This window comes from Poecilia mexicana, unplaced genomic scaffold (genome assembly GCF_051168715.1).
Source record: "Poecilia mexicana isolate PSO_F unplaced genomic scaffold, ASM5116871v1 scaffold_21, whole genome shotgun sequence".
NCBI lineage: Eukaryota > Metazoa > Chordata > Actinopteri > Cyprinodontiformes > Poeciliidae > Poecilia > Poecilia mexicana.
The window spans coordinates 20,406,334-20,431,234 of record NW_028263390.1 but is presented as its reverse complement, the minus strand read 5'-3'; the positions used below and the strand labels follow the sequence as shown (position 1 = coordinate 20,431,234).

General features: G+C 37.7%; 3 protein-coding genes across 3 annotated transcripts; 2 read left to right on the top strand and 1 right to left on the bottom strand.

Moving 5' to 3' along the window:
* The first annotated feature begins 703 nt into the window (after nt 1-703).
* Nucleotides 704-6,592, top strand: cunh1orf198 (chromosome unknown C1orf198 homolog). The gene is made up of 6 exons (XM_014996233.2): nt 704-1,048; nt 2,841-2,891; nt 2,983-3,108; nt 4,092-4,259; nt 4,884-5,237; nt 5,805-6,592. Exons 1-6 carry the CDS (start codon nt 743-745, stop codon nt 5,859-5,861), a joined length of 1,062 nt encoding a protein of 353 aa, XP_014851719.1. The 5' UTR covers nt 704-742; the 3' UTR covers nt 5,862-6,592.
* Nucleotides 6,593-10,759: 4,167 nt separating this feature from the next.
* Nucleotides 10,760-18,040, top strand: clec11a (C-type lectin domain containing 11A). Its single transcript, XM_014996237.2, has 5 exons — nt 10,760-11,118; nt 12,273-12,387; nt 13,089-13,196; nt 13,276-13,359; nt 15,813-18,040. Exons 1-5 carry the CDS (start codon nt 11,032-11,034, stop codon nt 16,223-16,225), a joined length of 807 nt encoding a protein of 268 aa, XP_014851723.2. The 5' UTR covers nt 10,760-11,031; the 3' UTR covers nt 16,226-18,040.
* selenol (selenoprotein L) lies at nt 17,772-23,947 on the bottom strand. Its single transcript, XM_014996234.2, has 9 exons — nt 23,830-23,947; nt 23,375-23,453; nt 23,225-23,278; nt 23,016-23,061; nt 22,672-22,799; nt 22,474-22,582; nt 22,232-22,354; nt 21,835-21,972; nt 17,772-19,599 (listed from the first exon to the last, which is right to left on the bottom strand). The coding sequence occupies exons 1-9, from the start codon at nt 23,933-23,935 to the stop codon at nt 19,444-19,446; spliced, it is 939 nt and encodes a 312-aa protein (XP_014851720.2). The 5' UTR covers nt 23,936-23,947; the 3' UTR covers nt 17,772-19,443.
* Between the last annotated feature and the right edge of the window lie 954 nt (nt 23,948-24,901).

Below are 24,901 nucleotides of genomic sequence, written 5' to 3'. Positions count from 1 at the left end.
AAAACTTTGATTTTTCTCTAGCAAAAGTTTTGACTTTTCAAACCCAGAAACTCTTTTGTTTTTTTGTTTAGTTTTTTTCTTTTTTTAGAAAATTTATGCAATTCACCTCAAAATTTCAGATTTTTTAGTGAAATGTTTGACTTTTCAAACTGAGAAACTCCCGTGTTCTTTCTAGAAAATTTCTGTAATCAATCTCAAAATTTCTGAGTTGTTTTCTAGAAAAATTTTGACTTTTCAAACTCAAAATCTCTTGTTTTTTCTAGAAATTTTCTGAGATTTTTTTTTTTAAGGAAATGTACTCCTTTTTATTCTATCTACAATGGCCCTACAACTATGGAGGACCAAAACCGACATAATAAGAAATAAAAGCATAAATATATGTTTTAATAAGAAATAAAGGCATAATAAATATATATTTAGTTTTCCTTACATGTGTGGAGGACCAAAACCGACATAATAAGAAATAAAAGCATAAATATATTATGTCGGTTTTGGTCCTCCATATACTACGGCCTCGTAAGTATAGGTGCAGTCTAAGTGAGAATAGCATTTACAGTCCGCCCATGTTTTAACAATAAAATATGTCAAACCAAAGGGAATGCTACTTTTTATATATTTTGTTGCAGTACATCCAAAGCACCAGTAGATGGAGTCAATAACACGCACAACGGGCTTGTCCCGCCTCCTCGTCCCAGCTTCCGTTTCCTCTCAGAAAAACAACAACAGCTGTTAGTAGTTAAAGATGGCCGCCGCTACCATGGCGGGGCTCGACGCCCATAGGATGGAGAAGAAGAAGTTCGAGTACTTTTCCTCCATCAACTCCATGGCCAAGAAGATCATGCAGGAGCGGGAGAAAATCAAAGCCGATTACGGCTCGTCCTGGGAGAAAATGACCCCGCAGGAGCAAGACAGCGCCATTGATAACAGCATGATGGACCCTCATATCAGAGCCAGATACGCTATGCATAGAGTGGACCGAGAGGAGGTGGTCTGTTACCCCAAACTGCTCCTCCAGACGGGTCAGAAGATAGTCCACTTCGGTGAAGAGGTATTTAACGTCATTTCAGTTTGCATTTTAAGGTTTTAATGGTTTTGTTGGTGTGGCTGCTAACAATAGCCACGTAGACGTAAAGTACTTCTTTGACGTCACAACAGATGTTTTCACGTAACGCCCCAAAGAATGAATAATAGCATAAATATTTAGTGCTTTGATAAGTATGTAGTCCAATTAATTTATTCTTCTTGTAAGTAATGAATCATTAATATATTATTACATTTTTAAACAGTTTGTTTCCATTTAAACGTACAAGCAGGGCCGGATTTACAAGGATGTGGGCCCTGGGCTGTAAACCATTTTGGTGCCCGATCCACTAAAGAAAATGTATTTTGCGAACGCAAATTACAGTGCATTAATAGGTCATTCTATACATAATTAGGTATCAAATAATACCTAATGGTGGTAGACGTAATACATGCCTTGACCAGTTACTACCCCCAAAAATTACTATAAATTTATAATTTGCAAATACATGAGTATTGTTTATATTAATCAAACTCCTAAAATATTACTACAACTCACTGGATATGGGCATATTACTCCTATATAAAGTATAATTACTGCAAACATCCATTCATAAAAATATATATAAATAAAATGTGGAGCTTCCAAGAAAATTGGGGCCCTGGGCAACTGCCATCAGCCCTTTCTAAAGTCTGGCTCAGTGTGTTAATGTAAAAAATAAATAAATAAAAACACCATAATATCACTATCTGGACTTCCCTAAACTGAATGTGATGTTTTGGGTAAGAGCTTTGTAAATAGCTTATAAAAGTAAAGTAAAATGGCTGAAATATTACTTGAACTATGACTCCAAATCCCAGAGGAGTTAGGAGGAAGATATGAGCTGCAACATCTCATTTTTCTGTGATAAAGAATATTTTAATTTTGTTGACTCAACCAAATATTAACATGAGACATGTTTGCAACAAGTTTCTGCTGACAAATTATCTAAACGTATAATTATAATGACCAAAGTTGTTTTGGTAGACGCAGCACTGATTCATCTGCTGTGTCAGTGATTTTGTTCTTTTTCTTAAGTTTGAGTCATTCATATGCTTATGTAACAGTCAGAAGGAAGAAAAACTATAAACTAAAGTTTCGACTCACAACAAGTAATTCAGCTACATGAGTTTCACAAATGTCAATATATTTAGCTCCAATTCAATCCAATTGTATATTCCCATTATTCCCACTGTGTTATGTAGTTCTAATTATACAACCCAACAGTCAAATTCAGTTAATCTTATATTGCCTGGGGCTGCAACTTACTATTTAGTTATTAGTTATTCTGGCAATTTTGATAAGATTTTAAAACTTGGCACATTCTGCAGATTTTTCATTTAACCACTTAATATACAGTATTAAAAATGCATTAAAAGATGCAAATAAACAACTAAATTCCTTTTTTAAAGGAGAAAATAAAAATTTTATTGCCTAAATTGCAATAGGATGGCATTACTTTACTGAGTTTGAACTGGGTGAAGTTAAAACTGTCCCCCTTGAGGAGTCTTGGGTGAAACATATTTAGACAAAGATGTTTTTATCTTAAATGCAAAATGTATTTATATATATTTTTATACTCTTGGCACAACTATTGCTTTGTTTGTGTTGTTTGTTCAGCAAATGGCCTTTTTTGAGTCTGTTTACTCCAGTTATCGATTAACGATTACTAAATTAGTTGATGGTTATTTGAATAATTAATCATAATGAATCCAATTAATCGTTTCAGCCCTAACATTGCCAGTTGGTAAAACCTTCGTCTGTTTTCTGTTCTTCATAGGACAGTACATGGCTGGATGAGCACTCTGCCCCTTTCTCATGGGAGACGAAGGTAAAACCTGATTAGCTGGGAGCAGCAATCTTCATTGTTCATGCATGTTTCTGTAAGTACCAAAGTGTTTAAAGTCTGACATGTGTTTCAGAGTCAGATGGAGTTCAGTTTGACGTCAGGCTCTGCAGATCAGGTGACCTCGGCTTCACAGGCCGACTCCAAAAGTGCAAAAGCTCCTCATTCCAATCAGCTTGGGAAGAGTACAGCAGGAGCCAAGGTATGGATCACACTGCAAAAACTCAAAATCCTACCAAGTATTTCTGTTTAGTATTTAGTGCAGATATCTTGGTGCACTTCAAATAGGGCAAAATAACTCATAAGTAACTTTTCAATAAGATTTAGGAGCTTGTTTTAAGTCAGTAATTCTTGAATATTGATTTAAAAAACCTACTAGTTCCTCTTGTTTTACTTATGACATGGAATAATGTCATTTTATAAATGAAATAATCTGTCACTGTACCTAGTACTTTTTCATAAATTAAAACAAGCTGCTATATCTTGCTGAAATGTTACTTGTGAGTTAGCTTTGTCCTATGTCAACTAATATGTTTGCACCTAGAAAGTAGACATTGCATTTCACTGTTAACAAAACTGAAGCTGTCTAATAATACCTAAGCCAAGTTGCGGGGGCCACATGTGGGCCCCAGACCCCCAACTACAATTAAAAAATTACAAAAAAAAAAAAGCTTGGCCTACCAGTACAGGTGGTTGATGCAGACGGAGAGTTTTTGTTTTTAATTAGGGTAATATTACAAACACATTAAATTATTACAAACGCATTAAATTATTGTTACAGTGGAAAATGTTTGATGCAATAGAAAGTATTCACTTTTTATAGCCGCACTTTTTGCATTTTCTTTGGTTTTATAGTAAACAGCAACACAAAAAACACCCCCAAAAATTTACAAAATTTGTAAATTTTGATGAGACAAATGTGCAAAACACTTTTTTATTTTGGGGGATATAATAAATTTATACACCCATTCTTACAAAATGTCTGACTAATTTCCATCCATCCATCCGTTTTCTTTACACCCTTGTCCCCTAGTCGGATCGGGAGGGGTGCTGGTGCTTATTGTTGAGCGAGTAAAATTAGATTTTTCTTGGCCATGACTTTACAATTTTTGCCCATGAGATAAAAAGTTTGGACACCCCTGGCCTCAGCATCGTAGGCATTTCAAGACTGTGTGATCTGTGCAGGTTTCTGTCAGTGAGGGCCGGAGGCCGGAGGAGGAGTCGTCCTTCTGGAAGATCAGCGCTGAGAGGTCACGGCTGGAAGGGGAGAAGGCCGATTTCCAGTCTCTGACCCCGAGTCAGATCAAATCCCTGGAGAAAGGAGAGAAGCCCCTCCCCTCCTACCTCAGACAGGTAAACTCCAACTGCGTCTCTACAGAGCGAAGAATTACGTTAAAATCACATGTAGCTGTTTACATACGTCGTCGCCATGATTTTTAGTGACTTGTGTGAAAAAGTTTATTCACGTGATTTAAATTTTGTTTCTTATTTAATGGCGCAGTTGCGAAATTGTTTTGATTTTGTTTTTTGACATTAGCAGAATAGAGAAAAAGATTTGAGCAAATTTGTAATGGAAACAGAGTTAGAGAATTATATCTGGCCGATTTATCGGCACCGATTTCCTTAGTTTTGGGAAATGATTTATGATTGGTGATCGATCAATACTTATAAGTGAAGCTGATCTTATCTACTTTAGCAAAAGTCTAAAAATCAGTGGCTATCTTCTTCGACTCTGCAGTGAGACGTTTGACTGACAGACCGGCCCAGCAGTTCATGTTAACTGCTGGGCCGGTCGCCCCACTGTTTCCAACTCAGCAACGTTATTGCTACAGTTAACAACACTGACAAAAAAAACATTTGATATCAGTCAAAGTCTGAATCAGCAGGTCAGGCTCTTTAAAGATCTGTGCACTCCTAATAGAGATCTATATATACATATATATTCCATTTTTAATGCTAAATTAAATCTTTCTTCAGGAGAGTTCTATCATCTCCAAGGAGCCTGAAGCTGCAGAGTCCCACCCTCCAGCTCCGGCCAAGTCCATAAAGCCCAGAGCCCCCAAGCCTCCAGCCCCGCAGCCCCCAGCCCCCGTGGCTGTCAGTGCAACACCTGCGTCCATCTCCATCGCGCCAGCGCCGCCCATCGCCGCCTCATCTTCCGTCGGAGGCTGGGAGAGATCTCAGAGCACCCTGCCGTCTGTCAGCAACACCCTGGATGAAATGTTTTCATCCAATCTGATATCGAAGCCTTCAAAGCCCGCCGGCGCCGCAGAGAAGGAGAAAGCAGAGGAAGGTTCAGCCCCCTTGGACGCGAGCCCCACCTTTTCCCAGGTGAGTTCTGAAACCGATCCACATTTCTCTCTAGGTTATTGCATTTCTAACCTCAAAGAGACATTATGTCAGTACCTGATATGTCAGACATAACTGACATTATGTCAGTTTCTGATATGAGCTGCCACACTAATAAACAGATGTTGCCTATTTCGTTATTGGTAAAGCAATTACTTAATGAAACGCAGGACTGTTTATAGCTGTTACAGTTGTGTAAATTAATTTGTGTTGCTTGAAGTGTAATAGTGTAAACTGTCTTATTTTAAAGAAAAAAGTTTAAACGTTTAATTTTTGTCTTGGTCAAAATGCAAATAAACATTTTATGGCCTAAAATGCAATAACACATTTCAGGTCACAGGAAAGATAAAATTTCTCATGTGTGATTAATTTCTTATTAACACTGGATTAAATATTTTATTGAAAATTTCAGTAAATTTAAACCTGAGAATTTTACATTTTTGCAGAATAAATGTGAAGGGAACCCATGCGAAACCCATTGGGTTTAAAACGGTAAAACAACCAGTTCACCCTCATTTCAGCAGTCCTGTTGATTCGCTGTTTTCACAGTTCAACACCAGCAACAACATCCTGAAGACCGGATTTGACTTCTTGGACAACTGGTAAAATCCACAGCAGAGAGCCACCGCCATCATCATCATCGCTTTAGAGACAGACCACATCGCCATGACTACAAACATCCACGTCCAAATTTAAGAGACACGCTCCTGAAACACAACGGCATCGATTCTCTCTGGCTTGTTAAGACATTAATTCGCCACCTGTGTACATTTTGGCTTTTCTCCAAAGTAGAACATCTTGTTTTTTTATGTACAAGTCTGGATGCATGATATTAAACTGCTTACACAATTAGACAACACTACAAGCATGTCATAATTCAGTCCAAAACTATCATACTACTTTTGTTTTTTGTGACTATAATTTTGCTTTTATTTATAACTACATATGTTCCTGATGTGATAATCTTTAGGGTTTAGAGTTAAGGCGATCCTTTAATGCTGCAGTTCTAATATAAATATAGTATTTTAGAAGCAAAATCATTTAAAATTTACCATAATTCTGTTTAGTTTAAAACTGAAACCTGCTGAATGGATTTAGCTTCTCGCCACATCATTCCATCACTGTTGTGTGTTTTGATAAAATATGCATTTGAACATGTTGGTAAGCAATCACCGTTACAGTGATTGGCAGTGTTTGTCATAGACTAAATACCTAGAGTACTATTTTACTTAGTTTTATATTTATCTGCTAATTTTATCCTCAGCTTTATGTGTACAGACAGTGAACTCACATTGTGAGGTTAAAGATTGAAATGAAGTAAAATAATTAAATCTAAATTGTGTCATGTCTTTCTTTTTGAGGCTTTTGGGTAGAAATGCTAAAAGATAAATGTTATTACTCTTTTCCTTTTTGATTGTACTTAAGCTTGTAGCTCATAATCATAAAACATGGCTGCACGTTTCATATTTTCAAGATATTTAGATTGACTAAGATTTGAATATTTTTTATTCTAAAAAATGTCTACATTTGATATGTAGATTTAATCAGACTTGATTAAATTATAAGGAAAATTGGCAAAGTCAGAGTGTTTAACCAACACTCTTCTGACAAAACATTTTGATTAATTTTCCAGCTCTTTAATGGATTCAGCTATAATTTAAAATCTTAAATGTGTAGTAAATAAGGAAGGGTTGATGATTATGAGGCAAAGAAAAGTTTGTGTTCAGATTAGAAACAGAACCTCAATCTGGAGCAAAGCAGCTGCTCTGCCGGGTATTTATAGAATCGGGAGCACTGCTGTTGTGATTCCTGCATATTTTATGCTTGGGGAATGGAGAGAGCATCATTTAACAACAATGAAATCAATTATTTAAGGTCCTTTTAGGGCGAGCACACTGAAAATAATCCAGCTTCCAGATGCTTAACCCTTAGTTTAGCCTAGTTTAGCATAAAACTTAAGAGCTTTTCCCAAATCCAGCCCTCCAGATCTACTAGCCAGCAACTTTTAGATGCGTCCTTTTTCCAATGCCTGATTAAATTCTCCTCAGCAGAGGTGAATGAATGCCATTGAGGAAATTCATACGTTCATTTGTGATTTGGAGCAGTGATGCAGGTAAAAGGACTTGTTTTTAACCCTGTCCTAAGTCTTTTGGGATATTACTTTACAAATGATAAACATTTCTAAGCCTTGTTTAGAAATGAGGGTGTTCTGAACTCAGATAAGCTCGTGATTTTCTTTTATAATGCTAACTAGCTTAGCATTAGAAGCTATGCTAGTTCTAACTAGCAATGTGCAATCCAGACTGCAAAGCTTTTCTAAGCTACATAAAAACAAGCACATATCTGTTTAAGAATGGATGCAAACTACTGAATTATTAGAATATTAAACAGTAAATAGTTGAGTATTTTGCCTAGTACAATTTTATTTAGGGTTGAATTAAATTAGTTTATTTTTATGGCACCAATTCACAACACATTTACTCTGAAGGTCCATTTTAAAACAAATTGGTCGAATTAACATGTAATTCTATTGAAATATATGATCAGATCAGTTCATTTATATAGATTCAAGTAATTCCAGTCAATGTGGTTTGTAATACTGTATTGAGATTGGCAGAGTTGACCAGATGTGGTCAAACAATTGGGCCACTGACTAAACAGGCTTTGCAGGAATCCGTTTCTCTTAATTTAAAAACCTCTTTAAATTTCAGTTCTCATCGATTCTCATGAAATTTGAATAATGACTAAAAGAATCAGATTATACATGCAAATGGTCGAAATGGGCTTCCTGGAAGCAGAGCCCCCCAAAAATGCCTTTTACACTGTTTTCAGTCAAAATGATTTACAGTACTACTGATCAACCGAAAGGTCATAATTTAGACTTTAATCCAGAGACAATAACTGTCTAACAACTGCATTTATTATCTATAAGTTTAATAAACTGTGCATTTATGTTATTCCTTATACCGAACTGAGGCTCCTCTGTCCAGTTCAGCCTCCACCCGGCTCTTCCAGAGCCTGAATGGCTGCTTTGTGTTCAGAAAATATTTTGGTTAAAAAAAAACTGCAGAATGAATGAAATGAAAATGATTGCCAGTTATTAAACAGGGATGTCTCTGTTTAAAAGTATAACCCAAGTCTATAATTTTTAAAAAGCAGAACGGTGTGTGTGTCAGTAATCCTCAGTGAGAAAAGCTACTGTTTTTGCTTTAAATCTTCACTGAAGCATTTAAGATGTTGAACCAGAAACGGGAAGATGTTCTGGAAGCAACGCAGTGAAAAAAAAGTCTTGGACGCCCCAGCTGTTTGTACCGCAAAAACCTTTGACTCAACAATTTTGGCCAATGTGACAAAAACCTTGGACACCTCTGAACTGGGTAAAGCCGTTACTGAATTTAATGAACACAGTAGGGCTGAAAAACTTACCATGATATAAGGGTTTCATATCGGTCGATAACGACAGTGATTAATTTTTTGCTATGTGAAATACTGCCAATCTGTTGGTGTGACCTTTCCATAGATATTTTATTCCTAAGCAGCTATGAATAACGGTAGCAAAACCTGAAACCGCTGCTGCACAAGTTACTCAACAGGTTGTTGCTAGGTAACCAAAGAATGAGCGCGTTAGTTGATGCTACCATCCTTGCTTAGCTAGTTGTGCTAAAGTCTTTCCTCTGCCTACATCTCCCAGAATGCTGTGAGGCTCTGGACCGGAGTCCAGTGAATATTGTATATATTGAATATTGATGACATGTCTATCACAATATGTATTGGTATTGATTTATCCTCTAGAACGCATATGAAGAATTTATTTTTCTCCCTATGGCGTTTAGCAGCTAATGCTATGGAGTTACAGGAACTTTATTTCTGCTCCACACATCGTTTCATATTTCCTTCAGTGTGATGGAAACAGTTACTTGGGTCATAAAAATATTTGAGGCTCAGTTTCTTCTGTCCTTAACTGACCCTTTTACATAATTCTTAATTACACGAACCATCAAGAATCCAATAATACTGAATTTAACACCGGACAGCAAAAATAGACCAATTGAAAGCAGATGCTTATTCCTAAACTGAAACTGTAGAATATATAATTATTTAAGGGCTAATATTTAAAACATTTCCATGTTAGCTTTGCTAGACTCTTTTTAAGTGGACACATTTAATTTTCTGAATGCAGAGCTGAGGTCTGGAAATGCTTCTGGTATTTCTCATGTTAGTGTAACAGCTGTGCTGAAGCAGACGTCCTGCAGACTCAAACACATCTGACCCTCAGAGTCCCAGCCGCCGCTGGCGCGACGCCCAGGCTCCACATCCCCGAGCGCTGCCTCGCTCGCTTCTCTGGAAACTCTGCTGGATTCTTGAGGCGTTTTAACTGGCACTCCTCCCGCTACAACCTCAAACACATACGCACACACAAACGGACGCACAGCCTCTTACATAACTACTTCTGTCATCATTTCCTGAACTGATTTACAGCCCATATTTCTGCTCCCACTAATTGATTTAATTTTAATGAAATAGCTTTGCACACTTATCTGATATATAGCCTAATTAACAGAAGCGTTTGTGTCAGTAGATCTGTTTGGTTAGATGAATCTGATCCAGTTCAGTGAGGATGTGAACCAGAAATAACACAGCGAGCAAACATGTAATCTAATTTCAGGCTTTAAATTTCCATTCAAATTAAACCATTTATTCACGGACTGCACAGTTCTTTCCACTGATTATGTCAGATAATTTACATCATCAGGTCTAAAGTTTATCATGCACACTGCTGTCTGGGAAGTTTCACGTTTTCATGCCAAGAAACTGTGTTTAGAGGTAAATCTCTGGGTGACATGGAGATTTCAGACAGTCGGCTGAGTAAGCATGTGGCGACAGTGGAGAGGAATCACTCTGTTTCAACAATAAAAACCAAAACAAGAGTGAAGGACTGTGTTTTTTGACCCAGTAAAGGTTGAAAAGATAGGAAGGAGGCATAAAAAAGCAGGATAGTTGAGATTACATACAATCTGAATATATTTGGAAACGTAAACAACCACGGAAAAGAAAAAATAAAATAAAATTGAGCATTAAGACCTGCAGTGTGATCGTAGCCAAATATAATTATAATCGTAACTGGACTGCTGTGAAAAAGTCGAATGTGTCACATATGGTAAAAAACAATCTGATTTGGGTCGCATTCGCCTGGTGTGTAAATGTAACAGGAACTGATTTGTCAATCGAGTGAAAACACCAATAAAGTAAAGTAAGAGCTTGTTTTGCCATAGGCACCGACGATGCAACCAAACTAGAGATCATTGTTAACACAGTTCCAATGATTGTAGCTCACAAATGGGTGTTGCTTGTGTATTTTCCCAGCCGTGGAGAGGTTATATTAGGGATACAAGTGGTTTCCACAGGACAGACGTCCATGGGAATCCACACTGCTCTCACAAAGCGTGGAAATGGGAGGTGGAAGCAAAAACAAAGACACTTCCTGTTGTTTGGTGGAAATCAGACCTGTCCTGGAGAAGACGGAGAGGAAGGACAGCAGCCAGGCAGCAGGAATGTTTTGATTTTTGATACCTGCCTTTTCTCCTTTTTTCCCTTCTCAAAGGGTGGGTGTGTGTGTGTGTGTGTGTGTGTGTGTGTGTGCGCCCTCCCATTCACATGTCTAATGGGAAAGAGATTCCAGCTGCTGTTCCATGAGGGAAAGGGGAGGGAGAGTTTGCAGAGCGGCTCAGAGAGGTTTAGCTGCTGAAGGAAGAGAAGAGTTACTGAAAGGAGTAAAATGGGACCAGCTGCCACATCGTACACATTCCTGTGTTTATGTTTTCTGGCTCTTCCGACAGAGATGATCGACGCTGCACCAACAGAGGTCAGAACGCTTTCATGTACTTTTATTTTTTTAAACTAGAGCCTTCATTCTGGCCTATTTTGATTGAGAAACTGCAATCCAAACTCCCTTTACATTACAAAACTGAAAATGATTTGCACCTCATAAGCTGTATGAGATGAAGTCATGAGTCTCGGTGATTCCCAAATAATTACAGATGACATGTCTAGGGAAGCAGACATTGGCAGTGGTGAGTGTTTGAGACTCTTGCTCAAATCAGCCAATAAGCGACTGAGACATATTAGGGGGAAAAGTCATGTGTCTTCTTTCTTTTCACTTTAAAGTTTACTTTTAAGCAGCCAAAGCTTCCTTTAATCTTCCAGCTGGCTTTAACCAGTACTTCTCCAGAGTTTTTCTTTATACTTTAGATTGGGTAGATTGACTTTACCATTTAATCCTTCTCTACAAATCACACTGATTTATTTTATTACATAACTAAAATTACTTGATGCATTTTTTTCCTTTTACACAATATTTTCATTGCTTTTGACTGAAATATATGTAATCATCACCCTGATTAAGGTAAAATAAATAACCGTGACATCATGTTGGAATTACTTATTAATTGGAGTCAGTAAGCCATATTCTTTCCTCTGAATACTTCAGGTAAAACTACTTTACACTGACCGTTATGAGTAAAACTGGTAAGTTTCTCCTTTTTGTATCCAAGTTAGTTGGGTGCGAAACAATGCTAGGGGTTCATATTATCGAGAAAATCATGTGACATGCAAAGATGTTGGTGAATGTTGCAATGACTGATGTGACTTGAGATAAATAACCAAATGACTAGTGTTCATGTCTGTTTGATTCAGATTTGCAGAAAAAATTCAGTATTTCAATCTTAGAGGTTTAATTTAAAAAAATACTTATGATTTCTTCCCACTTCTTTACCTTCTAAATTTTTTTATGCTGCATTAAATTAATTTCACTGAAATATACTACAGGCATAATAAACTATAAATTTATAACATACTGTGCCACCTGGACCAAAACCTGTCCTAATTTTTTGCTGCACAGTGGCCTGTAGTGATCAGGTGCAGCAACAAACCTGGATTTGTTTCTGAATCAGAAATTAAGACAAAGATTTAGTTCCAAACAGTCTGCTGTGGTAACATGGGGATCTGTCTGTCTGTCAGGAGTCTGTGGTGGAGGTGAAGAGGACCAGAGGTGACGTTCCTGACATCCTTCCAGAACCAGAACCAGAGCCGACCAGCCAAGCATCGGACTTCGAAAACTCGTACAACTACGTCTGTAAGTAACGTCCTCCACCTTTGAAAGACTTCTTTCATTATAAAATCGGCTGAGAACGGTGCATGTAGAGTAAAAAAGTTATCACACTTCTGGGATTGTTTTGTTGTATTACAAAAACAAATGTTGGTGTATTGTATTTGATTTTTTTGTGATAGACCAACTCAAATAGACTGAATAAAAATATGAAGCGCAGCCTGAAATAAAATCCAGTGCCACCAGTATCGGTATCAGAAGTCCCATTTGCAGTGTTACCACTGTGAAACATGGTGATGGCAGCATTGTGATGCGGGGATTTAGGTAAACAGACCTGGACAAAAATCCAGAGCTACAATGAAAAAGTTTAGCTTGAAGAACAATCCTGTCTTGAAATGGTCCAGTCAAAGTCCAGAACTGATTCCAAACCCTGACCAAAAATCCCTTCAGATGCAGAAGGCTGCTGGAAACGTACCACCAGATGCTTCGACTGAGGCTGCCACACTTTTCAGATTTTTGCATTTTTCGGTATAATTTTTTTATTCCATTTTACAATCATGCACCAGTCTGTGCTGGTCTATCAAAAACCAATCACATGGTGGAATCTGTGGGTTGGTTTTGTCAGATTAACCAACCATCCAGAAGCAACAGTCATATTTTCTCAGTGCTTAAAGCAAAATTTCCACGTTCGTTTGGGTCATTTTTCCAGTTCTTTTCCATTTTGTCAGTATCCAGACTAGCCGGCGTAGATCAGGCCATCCACAGGCTGAACGTTGGTCATTACACTCTGGATGTTAAAGTCAGCCAGCTAATCGACCGACTCTCCAAGCTGGACGGTGAGATTCAAAATGGTGGTAGAAGTCGCTCCAGAAACGCTCCAGAATGTTTTATCTGTTTTTTCCCTCCTTTAAACAGCTAAAGTTGGAGATTTGGAGGACAACATCCAGGAGGTCTACCAACACAGCAAGGACAATCGCAAGGAGATTGGGAGACTGGAAGGTACAACAGACTTTTTCAAGCTTCAGAATACATATAGACCTTGAATTTGATTGCAATATTCTATAGTATTCAAATTTAAGACATTTCAATGCCACTTTAAATGAAATTTAAGACAGAAAAAAACTATAAATATAGGAGACGATTGAGGGATACAGCTGTATTACAAAGAAAAACTGAAATTTCTGGGTTTGTTTCATAGCTCTTGGCTTTGTGCTTCTCAGTTTATAGCATCCTATGGGTCGGCAACAGAAGTGAGACAGTGGCAAAAATGAAAAGTGCGTAACTTTGTACGCAGTCATAATAGATGCAAAAAGGCTAGCTGGCTAGCTACCAATGGGACATTAGCGACTAGTCAGCGGTAGCCTCAACTCCTCATGTCACAAAATGCAAAGATGTGTGCGCGCATTTAAACTTTTGCTTGACACAAAAGTCCTGCAAGAAAAAATACAAATGTACTTAAGGCCAACTTACATATTATAGGCATTTAAGATTTTAAGATAAATGTGGGAACAAATGGCTAAAGCAGCATTCCCAACCATTTTTTGAGGGTTTGCAAATATGAATTTAAATTTATCAGTATTTATATGGAGAAACAACAGTTTAATCATACCAATCATGTTATATTTTAATATTGAGTCATGTCTTTATGTATAACTGGAAAGGTTTTACCCGCATTCTGTTCCGTTTCTGGGTTCTAGATCTGGATCAGTTTGTCTTTATTTGTCGTCATGGAAAATAAAACACATGAGGTAACATGCAGGGCTGATCTGGTCTCCAACATGCAAATAACTTCGATGTTTGCACTGGAAAGGTAGAACTTTGCCAACACCAGACACTCTAAAAAGAAAATGTCGCATTAGGAAAATATCAAAAGGAAAGCCTGCGGTTATGTTATACTTTGTACCTTAGAAAATTATAGCTTTGGTGTGTTTGGTTGCTATGCAAATAACAGGGGCTGCTTCAGGGATGAAAAGAAACACAGCTCTGGAGGGAAGATTGCCAAAAATAAAATAAATTGAACCCAACTCTACAGCATGTTCTGGCACGTTTCCCCTCAGGGGCTTTTATAATCCGGTCTGCTGTAGTTAGATGAGCGCATGGAGAATGCTGAAGTGTCAAACAGCACGGTTATCAGAGGATCACCGAAATATTTGTGATAACAGAAATGAAAGAAAAGCAGCAAAGCGGGGCAATGTGTTTGTTTCTTTTGTAGGAATGGACACAATAAGCAAGTATATGGAAGAAATGGTACCAAACTAAAATCCTTATTTGTTTTGCACCATCCACATGGTTATGGAGGTACTTGAGTATGGATGTCTACGATTTTGGTCCTGGGTCTGCCTGAAAACAGACAGAAGTCAACATCCTCATTAAGTTAAAACACAATGAAAACCTTTAGAGCGTCCAGCGTTCCCAGATGATCAATTATTTCCCTTATTTTTAAAAGCAGTAAGGGTGGACTTTGTTTTTGTTTCCATAAACGGTGCTTGCATTTTGGCTTAGCTTTTGTTGGATGGATGATGACACAGCTGTTTGTCATGCCACCGAGTTCACCCAAGGTTTCTATTTACCTCGTGAGTCATTATTTATTGTTTTGCATCCAAGGAGCCAAATTTCTTTGCATGAATTTCTACAGAAACGCTGACATTGTTTTTTTGGGAAGTCTGTTGACTCTGAGGTGAATCATTAAAATTTAAAAAGCCCCTGAATTCTCAAGACAAATGGCTTCATTGCAAAATCACAACATCTTGCCAAGTAACTTTGGTCTAGTTTCCATTGTAAATATCTAATACGGTTTAAATAAGACAAAAATAACTTAAAAGTAACTTTTCAGCCACAAATAGAAGCTTAGTTCTTTTAAAATAATTCCTTAAAATTGATCAAAAAGTACTTGCTCCACTAGCAGATTATTTAACTTGCAAGACATTTTCCCATGTTTTAAGTGAAATGATCTGGGAGTTGAACTAGAACTTTTTCATCAATATTAAGAAATTACTGACTTAAGAGAAGCTCCTATATCTTGTTGAAAAATTACTTAGTTTTTAAAACAGAGTGATTTATATCACTAAAAACAGCACACAGGATTAGCATATAATCATATTGCTGAGTTTACTCATTTATGGATGCTCTTTTGGAACAAAACAAAGGAGAAAATGTTAAAAATTACATTACTGATCATACCGTCAGTTTTATTTATTTAAAAACGATAAATGATATGGTAAATGCCCTCCCCTACATTGGTCCCTCAATTACCCAAAGTATAAAAAAATTAAAACTACCACTATAACTAATAAAAACTAAATATTTAGCTAATAAACACTAGAAAATACACTCTAAAAACTAATCAGATCTAAATTAATTTGACAAAAGGTTACAGTGAAATAAAATTAAACCATAGTGAAAAACTCAAATCTGTTATAACGCTGGTTCTCAGTTTGTTTTCTGCTTCCTAGGCTGCCACAAAGGACAAAGACTGGGCTACAAATGTTACCTAGTGTACAACAACTTAGCCGACTACGCAGGGGCATCCAGGAAGTGCCTGGAACGTGGCGGACGCTTGGCGATGCCGCGCGACCGCAAGGAGCAGGAGGCCCTGGCGGCGTACGTCAAGGCCTTCTTCAGCCCGGGTAACTGGCCCGTCTGGCTGGGCATCAACGACCTGCGCTCCGATGGGCTGTACCTCTTCGATGACGGCACACGAGTCTCGTACTTCCAGTGGCGTAAGCACTTCCTGTCCAGTCAGCCGGACGGAGGAAAACGAGAAAACTGCGTGGCCATGTCGTCGGACGACGGGGACTGGTGGGACCACTACTGCGACCGGATCATGAACTATGTCTGCGAGTTTGACGACAGGGTGGCACTTTGAAATGAACTCTTTAAAAACTGTTTGTTTTTTTCCTGATAATGCCAGTAATTCAAACCTGAATGTGTAGCTCTTTAGAAATAAAAAAGAAAACATTTTATTCAGTATCACATAAATTATTTTAGCGTACAACACGGTCTAGTCCCAACGCAGAGTTCTGCAGAAAAGTTCATGTACGTTCATCTTAGGCATGAATTTTGTAGTAATTCTGGATTTATTATAATCCATTTGACTGATTTTCTTGCAACAAGCATTGGGAGATTCTTAAAGCAAGAATCTGACACGTTCTTTTGGTAGACATCAACAAGCTTCTGACATAATACTTGTTGGGTATTTAACAGCAACACAGCCAAACTGGTACAGTTCATTTCTATTAGTTGGTTTCCTGGAAGAAATCCAGTTTCTGACATGGTTGACAATTTCACATTAACCTGCTTTATCCAAGTCAAGTTAATTTGTTTAGCACATTTAATCAACAAGGTGTTTAAAGTCCTTTACACCATAAAAGCATAGTACATTACAATTTATCAAGTATCATCTACATCAAATATGTTGATCAATCAATCAAAGTTACTAGCAATCAAAGGAAACTAAACTAGGTGAGTTTTTAGCCTTGATTTAAACAAACTCTGTTTCAGCAGTTTTGTAGTTTTCTGGAAGTTTGTTCCAGGTTAGAGGAGCATAAAAACAGAATGGTGCTTCAGTAACAGATCTTTAATGATCTTTAATGTATTTTGGTGCAAAGCCATTCAGTGAACTAATGGAGGGATTCCTGCTCCAACACACTGGAACCTTAAGACTGAAACTCACTGACATGTCAGAAAGTTTTCCATTAACTATTAATCATTTGATTCTGGTGTTTTGGAGCAGAGATGCAGCTAAAAGTGCAGACCCCTGACTTACACAAAGCATCAAGCGCAACCCGAGTGAAAAATTGTGAAGTATGTGTGAAAAGCCATGGTTGTGCAACAAAACCATCTAACTGAAATAAACTGTACAAACCAAGCAATGAAGAGTCGACATAGTGCAGCGTATTAGAGATATTTCTCCAAATACACAAAGTGTACAATTATTTCAGCATTAAATAAGCAAGTAAGCATCTAAATACTTAATGGTATCGACTGAAATGTACTGTATGTGTCGACGAAGGAGTGAAACACTTTTCTCTGTGTGTTTGTGCTTTAATCATTGTTGTTCATGCAGCTGCATAAATATGACTGTAAGCCAGTTAAAACTGCTGATTACATTCAGGGAACTCTAAATATTGGATCAGGATTTCCAAACAAGGGTAAAAACTGAAAGATGGAGGAACTTTCTTGGGAATCGGCACATACCAAACCCCTTCAGGATCTCCATCAGTGTGTGCTTGGGCCTTAGGAGGAGTTAAGAAGCAGCAGAAATGTTTTTAATAAGGGCTGGTGCTGAGTCCTGCTAAACTGCTGATTAACCCACATTCTTTTGACCAGAGGAGACTAAGCTTGACTTCTGCACAGTCTGCAAATATGGTTTTCTGAAAAACATGACATATTTTGTCTGCAAAACAAGAAAGTAAAATGACAGCTTGGGTTTTTATTTTCCTTGGTACAAGCTTATAAACAATAGATCAGATTTCAGTGGAAGTATTCATCATAAATGCCAACAGTACATTTGTTTTTGGAGATATGTTGGGTATTGGAGATATGCTGAATGAAAATGTATCTACCTAAACATTTTTGTTGTTCCTTCCATCAGAAACATAACTAGTTTAATTAAGCAGTAAGTTGTAGCTTTGTGATGCTTGATTATTCAACAATAAAGTCAATCACCTTTACAAACCTACTCCTAATATCTGGTGCTGTTGATGTGCTTCTGAGATTAATTAATTTTTTAATATACAATTGTTTAGGACTGAGCATACAGTTGAAAGATGTTTACATACACTTCATCTGAAGGCAAAACACCATGTAATGCACCAAAATCATTTCTATTAGCTAAATGCCAGAATAATGATATGGACTTTCTCCAGTTTGCATTTATCAAACTATTCTAAACTTACAATTTGAGTAAAATGTTTTCCTTCCATAAGCTCCAAGCAATAGCTTTGTGGAGTTCTGGCCTAGAGCTGGTGCCTTGCAGCAAGAAGGTTCTGGGTTTGATTCCCAGCCCTGGTCTTTCTGCATAGTTTGTATGTTCTCCCTGTCCATCGTGGGTTCTCTCCGGGTTCTCCGGCTTCCTCCCACAGTCCAAAAACATGACTGTCAGGTTAATTGGTCTCTCTAAATTCTCCCTAGGTGTGAGTGTGTGTGCCTGGTTGTTTGTCCTTTCTGTCTCTGCGCTTTTGCTAACTCTGAAAATGTTTAGCACACTTTGTTTCCCCTAAAAGTATTTTTCCAGATAAATTCCAAAGTACTAATTTTCTTGGCTGTTTTGTAAATTGAATAAACTCAAGTTCTGGTCATCTACTTAAATTCTGAAGTATATGTATGTTTATATTCATGCTCATAATTTGAAGTGGGAGAAGCAGCAGTTCCGTTTCCTCTTCTCACGTTCTAATGCGGTGCAGCTAATGATGTTTACTCTGTACCCACAATGCATTGCTTTTCTGCAGTAAACACTTTAAAATGACTGATGTCTTGTATTAGATGTCCCCCTGGATGTCCCCCTCCTGCGCAATCTCACTTACAGCACAGTCTGGGCTTTCTCCCATTCACTTGGATTCCCTCTGGTAGATTTTCAATCTGGCCAATCAGCAAACAGAAAGAGAAATTGTTAACGATGTTGATTTTCTGCGTTGTTCTAACATTGTGGTCTGCCTTTAGTTTTAGCAATGGGAGCGGGCATTTAGTCCGCATAAGCCATGCTTCCAAATTTTGAAGCTATAATCTTTCTTTTTATATTGCTTCTGGTGTTTTGGCTTCTTCCTTTCTGAGCGGCCTTTCAGTTCATGTTAACACTGGGTTCTCAAAGTGTTTAACTTTGGTTCCAAGGTTGATGTGAAGAACACAATGATGCTTTTCACATGGTGTATGCAAATATCTGGTTTCAACTGCATATTTTTTGTTGAGTAACAAATAAATATGACTTTTCATTTTAAATCACAACATTGACATGACAAAAGAAGATCAGTTTCATCTTTTCTGCACAGTTCTCCATCAGTCGCATTTCTTCGTAACGAGTGTAAGATGAGACATCATTGATGTGTGTCAAAGAGCCGGTCTTCTTCTGTGGTATCAATGTTTTTTTTACGGTTTTTGTTCATTTTTGTCTTCATAGCTGCTGGTGGAGTTGTCCTCAGCAGCTTGCAGGACGTCTTTCAAACTCGGTCTGTCCAGAGGGTTTTTAGACGGATGAGAGAGAAGCACCTTTCCCATTTCGTCCAGTAAAAAATCCCCGCCCAGCTAAAAATATAAGTAAAATAAATAGTAAGGGAAGTTAAACCCCTTTTTTAATACACATAATTATAGCAAGATAAGAAACTATGTAGGAAATATGCTTTTGATTCTCAGTTTCAAACATGTTTTCTGCAGCTACAAAGAGCAACAGAAACTGTATGGTTTAAAATGGCATCTTTTTTACAAAAATACTTGAATGTAAAGATGTATTTAAGCTCCCCATAAAGTGTAAGCAAAGTTTAAATGAAATGAGATAATAGGAACATTTTATTTCTTGATGAAAGTGCTGTGTGAATGCTGTTAGTTAGAGGCTATTGCTGAAACTCGAGGTTAACTTAATGGATTAAAAGTATATTTAAAGCTAATTAACGAAAAACGTGAGAGGAAGTAGTGGACAAACTAAAAGCCTGGAAACTTAAAAACAAGAATAAAAGTGAGATAGATTCATAAACAAATTTAAAACAAAAAAGAGGAGAAGCGAAATTTAATTTTATAAATCAAAGAGTTGATTCCCTGATTGACAAAGTTGGATTACACAAGAGTGGATTTAGTGGAAAATAATTATTTTTTCCACATTCCCAGGAAACCAAGATGTTGGAACTTTGAATTTGGAAGTTGACTAAGCCGTCTCAGGATCCAAATGGCCTGCTTCACATATAAAATGCAGTTAAAACTGTTGCTATAAACTATTAGTTACCACATCGATGGTTTCGATCTCATTAAAGCAGCGGCGGCACAAATAGAGCTCAGTATATTATTACCAACTTGTTCACTGGGAAAAAATACACTGTGTTCCCCTTGTGTTACCAATAGCTGGCAATACAACAGGAAAGCAAATTGCCACTGGTTTCTTGGAGTTACAACTGGAGCGTGCTTCAGCTTGGGTGTGACATAAATCCCACAACCAATTGAAAGGAAAATCGAACACAGCACAAATAAAAAAAAAAACTTTATTGCTGTAAAATCACAGAACAAGCCAAGTGATTTTCCAACATTGCTACGTCCAAGAGGACCGAAAGCTGCAAGCCAGTGAAGGTAGAGCACGAAGTCAGGCATTTTTTAGAAAAGAAAGAGTTTAGTTAAAAAGCTAGAGTTGGTGAATTTACTCACAGTGGTAATTTAAAGAAGATCTATTATGCAAAATTCATGTTTTACACTATTCTATAATTCCATTTGGGTCTCAACTGCTTCTAAAAACAGCCCAAGCACTAAAAGAACACCCAGATCTTAGTAAGTTCATGTTTTTTGGTGTTTCAATAACCTCACGATAATTAAAAAGAAAGTATATGTTTTCCAGGCACATAGTGTCATTTAATCAAGTGATTTATGTCCCCTTCAGTTGTTATAAAAATGCAATATATAACTTAAAAGAATTCTGACTTTCTATCTTTCTCCTGCCCTTTCTGAAACTCCACATTCAGGAAATCATCACATCTCTCCTCTATTATCCCTTTAACAACGGAGCTCAGCATATGCACAGTTCCACCAGGTGTTTGCTAATTGTGACTAGCTAGCCTGAAGGAGTCAAGTGGAGAACCACAGGGGGAGGGCTGCTCTGTGAAGTTTGGAGGCTTGGAAACTGCAGCTCTGAGGAGGAGTTATGTCTCGAAGGCGGGCTAAGTCCATCAAGATGTTTTGTACGGCTGGATGGTTGCCATGGAGATTAAAGGATTTCTCAAACATGCATGAAAGAATCAAGGCAACTCTTTCAGTATGTTTTTGATGAGGGAATAACATTATAACATGAGGTAAAGCTAATAATAACATGAGGTAAAGCTAAAAAAACCCAATGTGCTATAACCTAGTAACTCCAGCCAAGCCAAACCCCGTTACCTAGCAACCCAAATGGAGTTCCAGCACATTTGGTCAGATAATTTTACCACTGCAAAATGGCTACTGGATAAGACAAGCATTTTGTTGTTGACTTATCATCCAGAAGCCACCTGCTACATTTTTGCATAATAGCTCACCTTTAAAGATTTCATCAATAGAGCCCCATTGTAAAATGGAAAGTACCGATAGAAAAAGATGGTAGTTTGTTGGAAATTTGAGTCGATTAGTTCTGTTAATTGCTAAAAGCTTGGTGGTGTTTCTAGCTGGAAGCAGTTGCTGTTCATAAAGCATTTTCATAGAATACCAGGGATTAATCCAGTCACTTTTGTGGAATAAAATTTTTCAGAAAAAAAATATTTAACCAAAAATCCATGTCCTACATGAGCACCATAAAATGATGCTTTGTACCTGATAAATGTCTTCTAGCAGGCGATGTGGGAAATCAGGGAAGTCTCTGTCTGCAGCGCTGAACTCTGACAACTGCATCAGGCAGCCGAACTTCAACACCTTGGAGAAGGAGGAGCCAAGCCCAAAACTCCTGTAAACCTGGACCAGGAAGGGTTTATGAAGTCAGCATGACCGTTTCCATGGCAACTGGTGGCTGAAAGGTCTGCACACTTGGCTCATTGAGCTTTAATGACGCCATTATACAGCTGCTAAAACCTTTAGACAACTCCCAAACCGACTGTTTTCCTGAATCAAAGCCATTTCAATATTAGCTGACAAACTTTTCAGTTAATTTATCACTTTAGATTGTTTTAACTCCTGTTACTTTCACAGTTAAGTGCTTTAGTTTAATGCTGACCTTTCTTTGTGAATCCAACAGCATTTCGAAGGTACATCCTGTCTGTTCCAGCCACAGCTGAGCGCCCTCCACACTGCCGAAGGAAACCACCATGACCTGCACTGACTGGGCCTCCAGGAGGGTCTGCAGAGCAAAACTAAATCATAAAACTGCTTCACAATTCTCTTTTGATTCACTTGGAGATGTTCTTTCAGCTTTTTTCAAATTTTGGGGGATTTTGGAAAAGGTGAAGGTGAACTGACCTGATTGGCCTCCAGCTCGGCCACATGGTCCCGACATGGCACCCATCCAAAGTTTCCAATGAGAACCAGCAGCAGCTTCTGACCCAAGAACTGACCCAGAGTCACACTCCTTTTAAAGAAAATAACCAAAACCATGACTTTATACACTGAGGTAAACCAGTGGGAGTGACTAGGAATGACTAATGAATAAAAACTTGCTCTTTTGATCGTGCATCAGTGAATACAAAGTCAGGACTTAAGCTGTCTGCTGGCTTTGCTCCTGATAGCTGCTCATCAGTCATCTGCAAATCTTTGTCCACGCTCTGCAGGAAGGAGTCCCACTCATTCTGCAAAATTAACCAAAAACGTAAAAAGTTAAGTAAATTATGCTTGTTTTGTTTCAATTGGGCTGTCATATTTGTGCAAAAAGATGCCGAGTACCACAATGTATATGTTGCTTGAAGAGAAAACAGGAAAACAGAAACGTAAAAGCAAAAAATGTCAAATCTAGAAGCAAGACAAACTGAATAGAAAAAAGAAAAAAAGTTGTAAAATATGCAGACCTCCAGTTTCAGAAGCTCTTCTACTTGCTCTCTGACTGCTGGATGGCTGGGAAAAAATAATTATTTAAAGTTGTGTTTAAATTTTCATGTCAAAATATCAATTCTAAAACTAAATTGACCATATTCATGTTATTTTTGAAAGTATGAACAGATACATATGATTAATTGTAGGATTTCTGAACACTTTAGTCACATTTTGTCAGACTTACTGGTATAATTTCTGCCAAACAGCCTCTGCTTCACCTTTTGTCTTCACTCCAATTCTGCTCAAAAACAGACTTTCTTCAAAATCCTGTTCAAACATGCAAAAACACTTTGAGATGCATAAAAATCTTAAATGATATGTATTTTTTATTTACCTTCTGTAGAAATTTTCCCCGGCTGTGATCAAACCAAATAAAGTAGTGATCTTATGAGGAACAAAAGTCTGCAGAGATGCTGAAGAAATAGAAAAACAACGACGCTTTGTAAAGGTCAGGTGGATTTGTGCAATGCCTTTATGTTAGAAATAGGCATGACGGGGATTAGATTAGACAAGCCAGTCCGGTATTTTAATCCAAGGATTTGATGTCAGCTGCATTGCTCAAGAATTACGTCAGAAAATAAAGTTAAAATATCTATATTTATTAATTATAAAAGTCAGTTTACACTAACTTTGTTAAAATAGTAAAATATACATATAAATTAATATAATTTAAGCGGTATTACGTTAAATTAAATTAAATTAAAATAAATGCGACATAATTAGTGCTAATTAGTTATTTACACGACGTTGTAACATTGAATATAAACCTATTTTTAATGTTTTTCTTACCTGCTGCTTCCTGCTGGGCATTCTGGAGTAATATTTGACCCAAACTGACCAACAGACTCAGGGCACCGGTTAAAGTCTCCTCTGAAACAGCCACATCCTGCGCCATGGCCACCGCAACTCAGACTAACCGCCGGTGCTCTGACGTCACTGGCACTTAACGGTCAGTTGCGTGCGCAATTAGGGATCACGTGACAGGAAAATCTGGAATTTTCGGTAGTTAGCAAAGTAGCAAAGACATTGATATATATTACCAAAATACCACTAATGTCTATTGATGGGTTAAAAGTTGGTTTGCTAGCAGCATATAAAAGCTAATTTATTAACCTATTAAACCGTAACAAGATTTAATTGTTAATGCTTATCTGTCAAAACAGTGGCGATCCAAGACTTTGTGGGCCCTGAGCAAAATTTGATTCATGGCACAGACACCGTTAGCCCAACTTGAAACTTATCTTTCTTAATTTTGCTAGGCTGCAGTGAAACAGACTGGTGACCTGTCCAGGGTGTACGCTGCCTCTCGCCCGAAAGGTCTCGCTGGAGATGGGCACCAGCACCCCTCCAGACCCCACTAGGGACAAGGGTGTAAGAAAATGGATTGATGGATGGAATTTTGCTAGATCTTCTAACTCCATAGATTAGAAGATATAACTCATGTCTGAAGTCAAGTATTAAAAAATACTAATAATCTAGTCTAAGTGGGTGCGATTTTTGACTCCATTTTCCAGCCGTGTGACAATGTTTTGCAATCGGGCTCGGTTGCTCCTCTCGAAGGTATTGCAGTAGTTGCACAAATGCGTGCAAAACTTTGCCAATATTCCGCAAATGTCGAAAAAACTAACTTTAGCAATTGCTGTTTTCATCAAATAAGAAATTAAAATCTTGCATAAATACGTTTGTTGATGCTATAAGTCGTTAAAAAACATGCCATACCATGATTCTCCAGCGACTTCCTGTTTGTCTTCCTGGGTTGAAACATTGTCAACAATTATTTGTTGATCATGATGCAAAAAGTGCTTACATTGTAATTTTGAGAAATAAAACTTCGAACATGGCCAAAAAAGAGCCTACCTCA

Bases quoted from the DNA above. Each gene is read 5' to 3' on its own strand.
- cunh1orf198 (XM_014996233.2), top strand. From the start codon at position 743: ATGGCCGCCGCTACCATGGCGGGGCTCGACGCCCATAGGATGGAGAAG. The intron at 1,049-2,840 runs GTATTTAACGTC...TGTTCTTCATAG, and splicing joins TAGTCCACTTCGGTGAAGAG to GACAGTACATGGCTGGATGA. The intron at 2,892-2,982 runs GTAAAACCTGAT...CATGTGTTTCAG, and splicing joins CTTTCTCATGGGAGACGAAG to AGTCAGATGGAGTTCAGTTT.
- clec11a (XM_014996237.2), top strand. From the start codon at position 11,032: ATGGGACCAGCTGCCACATCGTACACATTCCTGTGTTTATGTTTTCTG. The intron at 11,119-12,272 runs GTCAGAACGCTT...TCTGTCTGTCAG, and splicing joins TCGACGCTGCACCAACAGAG to GAGTCTGTGGTGGAGGTGAA. The intron at 13,197-13,275 runs GTGAGATTCAAA...TCCTTTAAACAG, and splicing joins CCGACTCTCCAAGCTGGACG to CTAAAGTTGGAGATTTGGAG.
- selenol (XM_014996234.2), bottom strand. From the start codon at position 23,935: ATGGCGCAGGATGTGGCTGTTTCAGAGGAGACTTTAACCGGTGCCCTG. The intron at 23,279-23,374 runs GTAAATAAAAAA...GTTTTTGAGCAG, and splicing joins GGGGAAAATTTCTACAGAAG to AATTGGAGTGAAGACAAAAG. The intron at 19,600-21,834 runs GTACAAAGCATC...TTATATTTTTAG, and splicing joins TGCTAGAAGACATTTATCAG to CTGGGCGGGGATTTTTTACT.